The 16,796-nt window shown below is 38.5% G+C and overlaps 1 protein-coding gene across 1 annotated transcript in view; it reads right to left on the bottom strand.

The window, feature by feature from the left end:
- Positions 1-16,796, bottom strand: part of LOC149807809 (uncharacterized) — a 243,214-nt gene that overhangs the window by 112,717 nt on the left and 113,701 nt on the right. Inside the window, exons 11-12 of the mRNA XM_089960550.1 lie at positions 8,746-8,889; positions 4,047-4,203 (exon numbers count right to left, since the gene is read on the bottom strand). Coding sequence (XP_089816676.1) covers positions 4,047-4,203; positions 8,746-8,889 — 301 coding nt within the window. The remainder of the gene's footprint in view (positions 1-4,046; positions 4,204-8,745; positions 8,890-16,796) is intronic.

The raw sequence follows: 16,796 nt of genomic DNA, 5'->3' as shown, positions 1-16,796 counted from the left end.
CATTTGACTATACACTGAGTATGTTTCAAACCAATGGCTTCATTTGACTATACAGTGAGTATGTTTCAAACCAATGGGCTTCATTTGACTATACACTGAGTGTGTTTCAAACCAATGGGCTTCATTTGACTATACACCAAGTATGTTTCAAACCAATGGGCTTCATTTGACTATACACTGAGTATGTTTCAAACCAATGGGCTTCATTTGACTATACACTGAGTATGTTTCAAACCAATGGCTTCATTTGACTATACAGTGAGTATGTTTCAAACCAATGGGCTTCATTTGACTATACACTGAGTGTGTTTCAAACCAATGGGCTTCATTTGACTATACACCAAGTATGTTTCAAACCAATGGGCTTCATTTGACTATACACTGAGTATGTTTCAAACCAATGGGCTTCATTTGACTATACACTGAGTATGTTCAAGCCAATGTGTTAAACTTGACTAACTGCTGAGGTTTTACATGATATTGTCATATCTGTTTATAAACATGCTGCTGTCTTTGTGAGTCTTAAGGGTCTCACTTCTTTGTGGCTTGTGAACCTTCAATGGAAGTAAATGTTAAAAATGCTTTACTGAGGCTCAGTAATGAAAGAAGACAGCATCACACAGAGACATTCACATACAAACACAAACATGTATTATGTGTACAAATTGCATCACCTGAAAATACCTATCAACTATTGTAAACATTCACCTTCATACCCACAATTCTGACAATCACTTTGTTGTCAGGAACGTAACATCCAGCTACCAAATATACTCACTTATAAGTTGAGTCTAACTGCAAACAACACAGTACATAATTCACTGTCACAAAATGTGCTAGCAGATCAGTGTCTGTGTTGTTTGCTTGACTGATTACTCCCAACAAACTGCATAGACCCAGATCTGTCAGTGCACTAACTGAAAGAAGATCTGGGTCTATGCAGTTTGTAGTTTGACCAGACTTGTGAGTATATACAGTAAATATCACTGGTCAACAGTGAAATCATTACTGACTTGAAAAGGCCCTAATCTGTAGTATTTTGGTGTGCCGAACACGAATATAACCGTGAAAAATTTGTATTGGCTCTCGTTTTGAAGATATTCATATACCTCATTTTCTATGTTTCACTGTGTAAATTTCTCCAGTAGGACTGCAGCAACATCCGGAATAATGATGTAACATTGCATAATACCATCATGCTCACATCATCCACAGTTGATTGCATCATTTTCTGATGCAATGCAATACTAATGCCATGCGGCTGCTGAAGTAAGTTGACGTCAGCAGTGTACTATACATGTGTAGGCCTATTATACTAATGCCAGGCGGCTGCTGAAGCTGACGTAAGCAGTGTACTATATAAAGCCCAATCAGATAGGTTCAGCATTTAAAATATTTTAGACGTTGTGCGAGACAGTTCAAGCTACTGTTACATAAAACTTATTATTTTATCCATTTACGTACAATAAAGAACAGTAATGCCTCGAAAGTGTGTTAATACCGCGGACAATTTTTGCTGTATTTGTGGGGAAGTGACATTTGCCAACCAGAAGAAAAGTATCAATTCTCAAGTGAAGAAGGCATATCATCTTTACTTCGGATGCAAGGTTGGTGACCAAGACAAGCCTTGGGCTCCGCATATATGCTGTGCTACATGTACAACACAGCTTTCACAGTGGTTGAATTGCAAAAGGTCATCAATGCCGTTTGCAGTCCCAATGGTGTGGAGAGAGCCAAGCAACCACCTAAATGACTGTTACTTCTGCTTGGTTCCTCCTCTTTCCGGCGGAATAACGAAGCGAAAGAAGTCGAGAATAGTCTACCCAAACATTCCGTCTGCATTGAGACCAGTTCCACATGGTGAGGGACTTCCTATTCCAGAACCTCCAGCAGAATATTCTCTTGATTCATCTGACGAAGACAAAGGTGAGTCGACCTGTTCTTCTCCTGGTCCATTAGCATGCAGTGATCCAGATTTTCACTGTGGTGCATCATCAACCCCACACAGAATAACACAGGAAGAACTAAATGACCTGATTCGTGATTTGGACTTATCAAAGAACAAGGCAGAATTGCTAGGATCAAGACTCCAACAATGGAATCTTCTAGAAGAAGATGTCACAATTACTGTATATCGAAAGCGCCACCAGCAATTGGAGCCTTTCTTCAGAAAGGAAAGTAATCTGATATTCTGTTCCGATATTGAGGGCCTCATGAATGCTTTAAAAATCACTCATGACCCACAAGAATGGAGACTATTTGTGGACTCTTCGAAACTGAGTCTCAAGGCTGTGCCTTTGCACAATGGAAACATTCTTCCATCTATTCCAGTAGCGTATGCTGTCCACATGAAAGAGACATACGATAACTTAAGGCAGCTACTGAATTCCATTGAGTATAACAAGTACAGCTGGCACCTCTGTGGTGATTTGAAGGTAGTTGCCCTTTTAATGGGACTGCAGCAAGGATATACAAAATACATGTGTTTCTTATGCGAGTGGGATAGCCGAGCAAGGGAAATGCACTACATGAGGAAGGAATGGACTCACAGGCAGAATGTAGCCATTGGAGAGAAGAATATCCAACACCCAGCTCTGGTTGAGGCTCAGAAAATCTTGCTACCACCCCTTCACATCAAACTAGGTTTGATGAAGAACTTCGTGAAAGCCATTGACCGGACTTTGCCAGCATTCCGATACCTGCATGAAAAATTCCCTCGACTCAGCGAAGCAAAGATTAAAGAGGGAGTTTTTGTGGGTCCTCAGATTCGAGAGCTTTTCAAAGATGACCGGTTCAACAACTTGCTGGAAGGTGACGCGAAACAAGCATGGAATGCTTTTCGCCTAGTTTCTACAAACTTCCTCGGAAATGTTAGGGCAGAAAACTATAAGGAACTAGTAGAAGACATGTTGATGAAGTATAAGAAACTTGGCTGCAATATGTCTCTAAAGATTCACTTCCTTCATTCCCATTTGGATTTCTTTCCTAGCAACTGTGGTATTGTTAGTGCTGAACACGGCGAACGTTTTCATCAAGATATCGCAACAATGGAACAAAGATACCAGGGAAAATGGTCCACTACAATGCTGGCTGACTACTGCTGGACACTCCTCAGAGATGCTCCCGAATAGCTGTACAAGAGACAGGCGAAGAAATCTAAGATGTAGTCAATGACTTGATTTTTTATAGGTAGGCTATTACAGTTGACCTTTTACTATTGGAATGCATTTCGTTATGTAAACATTAATTTCTTGCAGATTACAAAAAAACTAGAGCCAATTTTGCAATTTGACTGTCATATTCGTGTTCAGCACATAAAAATTGATAAGAATTGACTAATTTTATTTCAGTAACATGACTTTTGTAAAAATTTGTTGTCCAGTGTATTCTCTAAGAAGATTACAGCCAACACCTCCACCATTAACTGCATGTCTAATTTTTGTCAGCTAAATAATACCTTAAACGACTGTTAATTGTATATGACACTTAGAGATCAAATATATTCTTATTCCTATTTTTGCTCTCTCTATCATGATGGCTACTTGAAAACATTATTCTGTAAACACCTTATATGTATAAACAATCAAACAGAACTCATCATTCTTAGTAAATGAAACATTAATTATCGCAAACAGTATATTTCATGCACCCAGAATTAAAAATTCTTAGCATGATATCTGTATGTTCACAAACAAATAAATGTAAGAAATTTCTAACAAAGAAAATGTAATTTTAACTGGAATTGTATCTTAGCTTACTAATTCATACTTCTTACTTACAAACAAATGAATAACTTCAAAATAATTTCAAAAATAATGCAGAAATTTAGTTAAGTATTGTCCATGGTTTGCAAGCCTCATCTAAGATTCTAGAAAATGTATGCACAGAAAGCTTTTAAACCAATATGAACGAAAGACACAAACTGGAAAATTAAATCCACTCTCCCCACATTCCAATATTATAACTCAAAACTCATCATCATCATCATCGTCATCACCATCATCATCATTAGTTATAACTGGATGTTAAATATAAGACTTCCTTACCCATAGGCCAACCAACGAGCTTCCACATCCATTACGACATCGCCGATTCTCCTGCTGTTGGTGTAATGGTGGCGTTCTGGGACGTTCTCCTTAGTATACACATTTAGATGAGAACTCTTACACTCTAACTGGTCAATCACATTGTGCACAGGTACAGCTGAAAAATCAACATATAATAATGTCATTTAAGAATTACATCTGCATTATACCACAATAAGTAACATTAATGGTATGTTATTTTGATCACTATGGCTGGTATTTACATAAACATACTCAAATTTTTCAACTGTTGTCTTTCTTACATTGGAAGGGTTCTTTGTTGTCTTTCTTACATTGGAAGGGTTCTTTGTTGTCTTTCTCACATTGGAAGGGTTCTTTGCTGTCTTTCTCACATTGGAAGGATTCGTTTGTTTTATCTGGATTGGTGTTTTATGGCACCGCAACATAAATAGGTTCTTAGTGCTGAGGCAAATGGAGTAAAGTGACTTGCCCAAGGAATACAACATGGGAGCTGACACAGGTTGATACAATGGTAATTTTAGAAATGCTAATTTTGGCAAGTTAAATTTTACCTATCCAATTAAGGAAAACAAATAGCCTAAATTATGAAAGCAAATCAACTAAGGAACAATACCATAAAGTATATAATATTTGTTTGTCGGTTTTGTACGTGTATTGGAAAATATTGGATTTCAAATGGATTAAATACTTGCAAGTAAATTTGCAACATAAATTAGTTGCTAATAATCAGCACATGCAACTAGTGCTTTGAATGGAAGACAAGATATTTAACTGACAAAAAAGAAATGACATTACTCACTGCACCATGTTACAGATGTTCATTCGTTTAATCACAGAAAGTGTTTAGAAGTCGTAAGTATGTGATTTTGCACTTTTACTTAAAACAAGAATCACATTCTTAACATCGGGCTGCAGTGGCCTCAAATGCAGGGTGAATTTAATTATACCATTCTTTATTGTAACTGACTGGGATTTTTCATCAATTTAAAAACTTTAAGCTAGATGGCATTAACACTGTACAGTAGACATGAGGTTTTGGCAAATATATTAATAGCAGGTGTTACATCATTGTTTTAAAGTTAATCATATCATATCATCAGATGTATCAGATGAATGACAAATAATATTGGCTGAAAGAAAAAACCTTGAATCTTAGTAGTATATACTTATTTCAATGGAAAACAAATTTTAGATCAACTTTACTGTCATGAATACTTAAAATCATTTCATTCCATAATGAACATAACTATTTAACTGAAGTGTCTGCTCTTATATTGTGTACTTGAAAAGCTACAAGCTAAGACTAGTTGAAAGAAAATGTCTTGATCTTAGTAGTATATATTTATTTCTTCTTAAAACAATATTATTGAATAAAATTAAATGTACAAGACTAGAGAAACACCGAAGAGATGTCTATTATTGAGCCTGGTGACATGCAAGTCACATGCAAGTCCACCAGACAGTTAATGTAGAGCAGTGCTGTTCAACCTTTATGACACCACTGGCCACTGAAAAATGTTTTTCTTGAAGCCGAGGACCATAGCAGAAATCTGAAAAGCAAAGACTATATAGCTGCTCCAGCTCTGGTGGGCCATTTAAAACCAGCCTGCTGGGTGCATGTGGCCTGTGGGCTGCAGGTTGGACAGCACTGATGTAGAGGTACGATTCATCCAACGACCCTGCAGAAGAATGTCCTCCAGCTCAAAATGAGAGCCTGAATCTGCAAACAGACAGGAGTTGGGTCGAGGACATACACGGGGACCCCAGTCAGAAATCTCATCTGATTTATCCACCAGTGTGAATGACAATGAAATCTGGTCCAATAGGAATCAGAGCTGATAGAGAACCCTGTGTGGTTTCCACCTCGTTAGAGGGATAAATTGTAGAGGGCACATATCAAGATGTGAAGCAGACCAAGTCAGCAGCAGCAATCAAGGTTCCCAACAGGGAAAATCAAATTCAAGATGAAAATGATGGTTTTGCTCATTGTGCTTCTAAAAGTAGCAGGATGTGATCTATGTAATCCACTGGGAAATAGACTAAATTCTGGTTTATGAGAAAGCTCATTCTCATGTGAACAAAGTCCTGAGATGTAATTAGCTCAGACTTCTCAGGGATGGGAACCCACAATGGAGCAGATCCTGATGGGAGGGACTGAACCAGAACATTGGTTGATCAGCCATCATTGAGGTACTGGAGAATCGAGGTTCTCAGTAATCAGAAGTAAGATGCTACTCCCATAACTCAGGTGAATACTTGAATGCAAAAGCAATTCCGAATGGCAGAACCTGGAATTAAAATACTTCCTAGTACAAGCAAAGCCAGAGGTATTTTTAATGTGCAGGAAATATCAGGATGTACAAACAGGCATGCTCTCCATCTTGAAATGTTCCTCCAGAAGAAGACAGTTAACATGGACAGATCAAGTATGATATGAAATTTCCCCATTTTCTTGGTGGCCAGGAAGATTCAGGAGTAGAATTCTGGAGCATGATCATTCAGGACCATCTTGACTGTACCCTTCTGCAAATGGGTGTGCACTTCTTATAATTTTCAAGTAAGTAATGATTTCATAGAATTTGGTTCTAATCAAAGTTTCAAGGTGAGATCACTCTATATAACTGTCACCCAAGTAGGCAGATAACATTTAGATTTTTAGCTAAACATTTTTAGCCTAATTTGTGATGTAGTAGGAGTACTCCTAGGGTATTATGACTGGATAACATATTTTGAAGAAGAAAGTGGTGATACCAATCCAATTCCATTTGCTAGTCTACACCTGCTGTACACAATCCCAATACTGTACAGGGTGTGATGGTAGAGTGGGGAGATGCAGGAACTCAGCTGGATCCCTATCCCCACACCATGGGGCCTCTAAGTAATGACCAGTGTAATGTTGGTAACCAGTACAAGATGATTATTAGTTAGTGATCAGTCACATGGACAGAGATATCTCAAAGCTTAGTTTGTCTTCATCACTCATCACGATGTGGTGCTGCTCCAACCAACTGGAAAGGTGTGACATTCTACCATGAGTGGTGCACTTCCTTCCTCATGGAAGGCAGCATCACACTACTGTGACTGTGAGGGGTGTTCGACTTCTCTTCCCTTCTGGGGGAAGACAATTTACTCCTTGAACATTCATTTCCAAATAAGGGAAACTGCCATATCTGTATCCAAAAGAGACTGACCAGAAAAAGCTTCTGTGACCCAAAGAGTGTTTTTCTGAGCTGAAGAACTTGTCCTCTAACATTGGGCTTCTTATAGCTTTGAAAACCCTGAAAATTCAGACGATAAGGAAGACTGCATCTCATTAGTCCATATTACACAATGAACAATGGTGAATTGGAAATAACACAGAGTTTATGTTTTCAATTAATATTTAAAGTAAAGGAATACAAATTCCTATTAAGCTGAGGTAGGGCCAATGCTGCATTATTACTTAACAGACCAGACTTACCCATAACCTATTGTGTATTAAAATAAAATGGGTGAACCCTAACTTGTAAAGGGTGGGATACAATGTGGTAACCTAGGAGGTCCTTTTCAGAACTAATTACTTAACAGGAGCAGGGTTTACCAGCATCTAAACAGAAAACAAGACAGATGAAATGAAACATAAAGGAAATTGTTAAAGGGAAAATATCAGTGGTTTTAAACTTGCAATGAGCAATATATTACTGGTCCTTGATGAATAGTTGTGTCAGCTATTAACATGCATCCTAGGAAAAGATGACTGTTCTGCATGTGCAATGCACAAGTGGACCTTGTCTATTGACAATTCTCCACTCTGTGCAAGGATGTATTCAATGGATGAGGTTTTCAACATGAAAAAAGTAAAAGCTACGAAATAGCAATGGGTAAGTTATTAAACTTGCTTATCCAGAGTGGGCTTATTGACATTAAAGACAAAGGAGAAAACTTTTCAAAATTGACAATGGCATTGACAAACAGATGCATCTGAAGTAAAACATTTTTCCAGAAAACTAAATAATCCAATTAAAATGTGTATCCTGATATCATCATCTGTAATTAAAATGTGTATCCTGATATCATCATCTGTAATTAAAATGTGTATCCTGATATCATCATTTGTAATTAAAGTGGTTCTAAATCTCTATATTTGATGTGGATTATTTTTTGTTGCGCTTAGAGCTTCTAAAGATTAGGCGCTATATAAAGTCCTCATAATTATTATTATTATTATTATTGTACATCAAGTTCTACTGGCTTTTAATCAGTGCTTACAAAGGCACATGTGACTGCACTAAGGGGGCCCTGAGTGGCCGAGTGGTCTAAAGCGCTCTCCATTACGGATCACTGCCATCTCACCTCTGTCTGCGTGAGTTCGAGTCTCGGATTAAGCCAATGTGGGTATGTGAGAAAGCTTGCCAGTAGCTTCTCATGGGTTGGTGGTTCTTTCCGGGGTTTTACTGGGTTCTTCCTCCACCATTAATACTGGCCACCATGTATAGCCTATTGTGTGCTGAAAAATGGCGTTAAACCCTACAACAACAACGACTGCACTAAGGGGTCACAGAAATTCAAGAAACTAAAGACCAAGTGTTCTAGCTAATAATATCAATGTGCTGGAATGCCTTTATCAACTGAAAGAAATTGAAAGGTGTTAAAATATTAATAAAAACACAATCCTTATATGTCCATTTTATGAACTTACCCGAATCTGACTTCACAACAACAGATCCATTCTTGTGATACTTTGTGTTGATGTGTCCAGTGGTCCCGTCATAGATCAGGACTTTACGTATATCCATATACTGGTCCAGAATAACACGTCTATCACAGGATGTCTCCTCCATTCCTACAAAGCAGGCATTTGCATAGTATGTCAGAGTGTTCTGATTACAAGTGAGATTCCATTCCATTCAAAATGAGTCAATGTTCCGCAGAATCTAGTTGTCCCTCCTGCTTTTAGACAATGACATGTAATGTGATGTGATGTGATTTTGATTTTTAACATAGCTTTAACAATTTTTCAGTCATTTCGCTACGATGTCTTCAATGTGCCAGTTTATAGAGATGTCTAGCACTAGGGCATCATGCCACAGACATGTAGCATGATGTCCCACCCAGTCACATTATCCTGACACCAGGCCGACCAGTCCCAATACTAACCTCTTAATGCTGAACGCCAAGCGAGGCAAATGTCAGTACCATTTTTGTAAGTCTCTGGTATGACTCGGTCGGGGATCGAACCTACGACCTCCTGCATCCGAGGCGGACGCTCTAACTACTAGGCCACCGGAGCGGTGTGACAATGACAATGACATATTCTTTTAATTGGAATGGATTTGCAAAAAGTTTAACACATCTTTAAATGGAGGATATACCACAGCTTCCTCGTGTTTAATTAAAACTGGTCATTTAATATTCAACAGCCTGAATTGAATGCAGTTTTTGAACAGTGGTATCTCTGCAGACAATGGTCTCTATTTTCTGTGAAAGGTAAGCTCATATCATTGCTAAATGCATTGTTCTGGGAACTATATACCAGTTACTCTAAATATTTTGTTGCAGCATTATCTAATCCAATAAAATATAGAAAAACCAAAATACTCCCAATTTGTCTGTGTATCTTTAATCTAAAACCCCTGACAATACATCTTTTGATATAGAATTCTCTATCCAATGCCATCTGTTCAATCAAAATCCGTTTTGATATAACAGAATGGTGCTTGTTCAAAGTTTTTATGAGGGTACAGACAAAAAGTCAAAAAAGTCGTCAGTGTCACCTATCAACATACATCCTCACTTACAAGTCAACATGTTTTTACTGGAAATTCAATTTGTGCCGAGTATGGGTCATCTCATAAACCCAACATATAAAAAAAGATCTGATAAATCCAGAGGAATACTGGAAACTCTACATTTCTGCAATAAAATACAAATATAAAATATTTTCACATTTTCATGCTACTATTCAGTATGGTATGCGCTGTTTATCTAGTTCATGACAGTATTCATTCCCTAATATTTGCATTTACAGACATTTTGATCCTAGTAATTTCAAAATTTTATGGGTAAATTAAACAGCACATGCTGGAAAGTGATGTGTCCATCAACGCTGTGTACCATGGCTGTTTTACTAGTAAGCCTTTTGCTTCCATTTTTGTGCAAACCCAAACAACCTGTATTTGTATTAAATTTTGTGTTTTGCTCTAAAAACATTGTTTGATACAAAAAAAAGTTTTATTTTAATTTACCTTTTCTTTTTCTATTAAAAAACATAAGTTCCAAGTGATATGTCTCAAATTATCCCACAGTGCATGTGGGCAAATAAGCCCTGGGCTTGTAAAATGCAGCACTCACATTGTTTTCAACTTGACAATTGCTTTGATTGTACCATGAAAATGATACTTGTTTAGTGCCAAGTAGAGTTCTAAAACTCTGTGTATTTGACCTTACTCCTTTCGCTTGTAATGGCAACACCGTCATTGTTTCCCTTATCGTGTGTGTGTGTATGTCTGTGTGTGTGTGACAATATCAGTGAAATTTTGTGATTGAAATTTCACTGAGAGTTTGTCAAAAATTCTGAAAATATAGTGATATTTTGTGATTGTAATATTACCTACATTTCAATAAAAAATATCAATAAGATATAATAAAATTTATTTTTTGTTTCTTGAACAATTTGAATGATTTTCAGCAGCATTTATATTTACTGTTTTTGATAGCTGTAATATTATTGTTTATTTTGGGCACAATAACTTCTTTCCACATCTTTCCTTGTTATATTTCTTTTTAAAAAATTTTGTTATTGTTGTTGTATTTTTTTATATAACTTAAACTGAATTTAACTGCCCTCAAACAAGTTTTCTTGTTTTCCATTTTAAAACAGAATTTCACTTTTCTCCTGACCTGAATCAGATTTTCCTTGTGGACCAATTTTTAATATCATCTGCAAAACCTTTTTTTAAATAATGCTCTATCCAATCCCATTCTGCGATGAGCTTTCTAGTAAGTATTCGTTCCATTTATTATTTACAAGATGATCGCTGTAAAGAGTTTTCTGATTGATCAAATTTTTTTTATTTGCCCAACGAATTGTTGAGTAATGGAAACTGATGGGAATGAGCATGCTTGCTAAACATGGTGATTAAAATTTCTGAGTGAGATACGAGATTGAATAACCATTTGAAAAATGTGCGGCAATAAGAATAGCTTGAATGCAACGTCGCTGGGAACATAATTGGTCAATCTGTATGAAAACCGAACACCAGGACTAGCATTTTTGCTTTTTGTGCCATAAAGAGCTTTACAGTAGCAGCTAACATGCGAAATAGGACAAGGAGTTGAACCAGGATGATTTCAAAGTTAATAACTCAAAACTGATCAACTTTCAGAATGAACTTAAGGAGGGACAACGTAAAGATCACTGGTGGGAATTGTTGCCAAATATTCATGTCAATAAAATATAGTCATATCTTTGCGGAATTTTCTTGGCCCACAAGTAGAATCATCTTTCAATATCATGAGACATTATTATGTATTTTATCAAAATATTTTAGGTGTGTTAGAATTCAGTGCAAAATAAGAGTAATTATATCATGATAATCATTTGTCATGGCTGCTTATGGAACAAGGACTAATTCAAGAGACCACAACAGCATCATAGTTCACACATTAATCAAAAATCAAGTCTGCAGTACAACATTGACATAAAGCAGGCTCCTCGCAATTCTTCTTTTCATAATCAATATCTCAAATGGATGCTTTTCTGTAATATTGTATAATTTTCACAGTTGAATTTTTCAATGCAGGATAATATTTTATGTATGTTTATATGTTCACATATGCCTGTACATATGTTCCAGGCTTGATACTTTGATTTTTAGAATCACTTAATTAGTGTCAAGCCATATTCTTCACATCACGTTATATATACTGTATATATTGTACAGAACAGATAGAAGGCCTCAAGGTAGATTAGTTCTGTAACTAACTGAGTAACCTTTTCTAAACAAAGTTGTTATTATTAGTATTATTAACTCCCTTAAATCTCTTGCCTTGGATGTCATATAATTACAACATCTATATATTTTTTTTCACACACACTTAATATCACCTTGGTTAATAAAGTCCTGTTTAATTTATATCCATTGTTAATTAAAAACCTTCTGAAATACTACTGAAACTTCAGTAAAATACTACATAATGATCAAAAATTTAGTGAAATCTTACACAAGTTTTAGTCGAGTTTTTTGTGAAACCTCACAAATATTTCAGTGAGATCTTACCCCAATTTCAATGAAAGTTTTGGTCAAAATATTTGTGAAATCTCACCAAAACTTTTCAGTGAAATGAAAAAGACTTAAGTGATGCCATCATGGATTAGGTTTTGAATGCAAGAAAGAAAATGAGGACAACAGAAACCTAAATCATGTTTGATAATGTCTGTCAATATAAAATATATGATCCACTTAAAAAATTATTATGAGCATTTATCATCGATTCCCAATAATGTCTAAGAATCATTATACAGTTGAAAAGAAATCTGAAGCAGATTTTTTTGGTTTAGGCAGAAAGTGCTTTAAATATCTGTCTGAAATCTGCCTTAAGTATGCCTGGAAAATTTCATACGGGATGGACTATTACCAAATTCCATATGAACTATTTACAAATTCCATATGGAACATTTACAAATTCCATATGAACTATTTAAAAATTCCATATGGACTATTCACAAATTCCATATGGACTATTGCCAAACTCCATATGGATTAATCACAAATTTCATATAGGTTATTGCTAAATTTCATATGGAATTTTAATTTTATTCCATATGGACAACCTACAGATCTCATTGACTAATTTGCATATTCCATGGGATTTTCCATATGGAGTGCATAAGGAATCCATAACATTTCCATATGGATAGCAAATTTTTAGTAAATTGTGTTTCTCCGAGAATACTTACCCGATCACATTAACGTTAGGGATATAAGCCTGCTACCTCTCGAATCCAGCCCTACCAAAAGACAAAATTTGTCTTTTCGGTCTATCTCATATAGACCAAAGGGCAATAACTCTTTGCCCCTTACCTCCCCTTGCCACTGCCAGGTGTCACTAGTTTTTTAAACTGAGTGATATATATTATATGAGGATGCTCGCATGGCAGGGTGGTTGGGAGGGTTTTTAAGTAAAGAGATCGGGTAAGTATTTTCGGAGAAACACAATTTACTAAAAATTTGCTTTCTCCTTCAAATACGTTCCCCGATCACATTAACGTTAGGAGAATAGGTAATAGGAGGAGGGAATGCTGAGCATCCTACCTCCACCCTGAGTACCTTCTAGGGAATGATGGCTGGATTCCCCATTTGAACGATAACCCGTTCTCCTAATTTCATCAGCAACACAGCCTAGGGTCATGTGATATGTGACCCCTATATACGGTTAAGAAGATAGTTATTGAAATCTTCTTACCTGCGAAATTTCACTGGCAAATCCAGTGAAACTGATAGGCTGTGCTAATTGTTTTAAATGGGTCTGGTGGTCATCTGGGCTGCTGACACCGGACCTACCAGATTCAAGGTTTGCCTCTGCGAAGCCAAATCTCTGAGATAAAAACTGGAGAAGGTTGACTCTGCATGCCAGCCAACAGCTTCTATTATATTTCAGATTGAAACATTGCGTTTGAATGCCAGGCTCGCCAAGATTGCTCTAATCTCATGAGCCATAATCTTCATGAGGTGACTCTAATCTTGTGAGACCTCAGAGTACGCTGAGCGTATAACCCACTTCAGCCATGAAGCAAGGGCTTGAGGGGTGATATCCTGTTTACCAGCTTTGACCGGAAGAAAGAGGCGCTTACGTGTGTCCCAACATGCCTCTGTGCATTTTAAAAAGTGCTTGAGTGCACGAACAGGATCTTGCATGGCTGCTGCTCTTGACTTGTCTATGGAAAAGAGCGAGCGACTCTTGACTTGTCTATGGAAAAGAGCGAGCGAATGACGATTCTTTGATTGCCAATGGATGGTAACCTATTTTTGGCTACAAAGCCTGGTTGCGTCAGGAGGACCACCGAACCATCTGATCTGAATTGAAGAAAGTTCGGGTCACTGGAAAGGGCATGTAACTCACTCACCCTGCATGCTGAAGCTAAGGCTATCAAGAAACATGTTTTGTATGATAGTAGCTTTAATGAAGTGTGGGCTAAAGGTTCAAATTTGTCTGAATTGAGCAATGTTAAAACCCAGGACAGATTCCATTTTTTAAACAGGGTGAGGGATTTTGGTCGATTGAAATCAAAATTGGCTAAAAGATCTGATAGATCTTTGTTATGCCCAATATCACATCTACCATGATGGCGGAATGTGTCTGATATCATGGAGCGGTAGCCTTTGATAGTAATTGGGGCCAACTGTTTCTCCTCGAAAAGCCAGAGAAAAAAGTCAGCCAGTTGAGGGATTGAGACACTCAAAGGAACGATGTTATTGATATGGCACCAGTCCCTGAAAACACGCCACTTTCCCTCATAAGCCTTCAGAGTGGAGGGCCTTCTTACTCTTGAGATTCTCTCCACAATCGAAGGTTTAAATTGTTTGTCTCACAAGGCTGCCCGGACCGTCTTCTTCTTCACGCTTGGCTCTTGTACTGGAACACCTGTGACAGCGGTTGTTTGAGAAGACTTGGGCTGGTTGGAATCTTCCTGGGTAGATCTATCGCTAGATCAAGTAGATTGGTGACCCAGGACTTGTTCCATCTGAGAGGGGCAATCAGAATCATCCGACAGTTCTGACCCCTTAACCTCTGGATTATTTTCGGTACCAAAACCGTGGGAGGGTAGGCGAATGCCCACAGCCCCTCCCAGCTGATTGACAGAGCATCCATGGCCCAAGCCTCTGGGTCTGGAACCAGAGAGACAAATGTGGGCAACTTGCGATTTCACCTTGTCACAAAAAGATCGATCATCGGGCGCCCCCAAAGTATGCAAATCCAAAGAAAGACTGATTGATGGAGTGACCATTCCGTTTGAATGACTTGACCTTTCCTTGATAGAGTGTCGGCCAAGACATTGAGTCTGCTGGGAATGTGTCTGATTTGTACGTTGATGTGGAGGTTGTCGCACCAACATAGAAACTGCCAGATCAAAATGCACAGGTCTGGTGATTTGGTGCCCCCTTGTTTGAGGAGGTAAGTCACCACCACAGAGTTGTCTGACATAATGAGGACAGTTTTTCCTGAGAGTTGATCCTTCCAGAAATGAAAAGCATTGATGACAGCCCTCATTTCTAAAAGGTTGTTGTGGAGAGGCCTCTCCCCTGGCTCCCATGTGCCACTGACTGTAGCGAAGTCTGGCAACAGGTGGGCACCCCAACCGTAGGTACTGGCATCGGTATATACCGTTATCTCCGCTTGGGGCATCTCCAGAGGAATCCCCGTGGACAGCCAACCGGGGTTGTGCCACTGACGCAGGAACGATTGTATCTCGGGCATGATCATTATTGTTTGATTGAGGGGACCTGAAAAGGGGCGCCATTGTGCCAGTAACGTCATTTGTAAGGGATGCATAAAAAGACGGCCAAGTGGGATCAAGTCCGCCGCTGCATTGAATAACACGAGGAGTTGCAAGAATTCTCTCGCTGAAATCCACGTCCTGTTGGAAACGGACTTGACGAGTTCGACGATCCAGATTACGCGAGCGTAAGGAAGCCATACCAGATTCAGATTGGTGAGAAGCTCCATACCTAGATGGACAAAACGCTGGGATGGATGGAGATCGGACTTTTTCCAGTTCACGAGAAAGCCTAGATGATCTAAAAGTGCTAAAAGATCGTTTCTGCCTTTGAGCAGAACAGAACTTACCATATGTTTCTGGAGGACGTCGTCCAAGTACAATGCCATCCCTGTAGATGACGTCTAGCAGAACAGGGTGACGATGCAATCCATAACCTTGTTAAAAGCCCAAGGGCTGATGTTGAGGCCAAAGGATAGGACCTGGAACTGATAAACCGCATCGCAGTAAGCGAATTGGAGAAATTTCCGTGACGTGGGGTGGATAGGAACGTGAAAATATGCGTCGGTCATATCTAGACTGATGGCATACTCATCCCGCCTGATGGAAAAACGAATTGATCTCTCCATTTCTATCTTGAATTTCGGTGGTAAAATGTATTGGTTGAGGCGACTCAGGTCGATGATCGGCCTCAACTTGCCATTTGCCTTCTGGATAAGAAACAGCCTGGAATAAAACCCCGGCGGTTTTTTCACAATCTCCACCGAAAGACGGATTGATCTCGTCATTTCTATCTTGAATTTCGGTGGTAAAATGTATTGGTTGAGGCAACTCAGGTCGATGATCGGCCTCAACTTGCCATTTGCCTTCTGGATAAGAAACAGCCTGGAATAAAACCCCGGCGGTTTTTTCACAATGTCCACCGCCCGTTTTTCTATGAGCGACCGTATCTCCTGTTGTAGAAAGGTATCCTTCTTCCGATTGGACGGTACATCCATGAAGAGGGGAGAGGAGGACAAGGGAGGTGGTTGGATAAATGAAATCCAAAGCCCCTCCGAAATGACCTGGATCACCCAATCGTTCGGAGGAAAAAAGGTGGTCCAGTGGTCCTGAAATTGCAGGAGGCGGCCGTCCACAGGTAGGCTGTCCACGAGTGGTGGAGAGGGTATGTCAATTTGTAGAGTTAGGAGGCTTGAAGACGGAGAAACTTTGTTTCTTACCGCCTCTGTATGGTTGCCTCCTAGCTTGATTAG

Source organism: Sinohyriopsis cumingii, chromosome 1, assembly GCF_028554795.1.
Source record: "Sinohyriopsis cumingii isolate HCF-2022 chromosome 1, ASM2855479v2, whole genome shotgun sequence".
NCBI lineage: Eukaryota > Metazoa > Mollusca > Bivalvia > Unionida > Unionidae > Sinohyriopsis > Sinohyriopsis cumingii.
The sequence above is the reverse complement of the archived record's forward strand: the minus strand, read 5'-3'. Positions and strand labels throughout refer to the sequence as shown.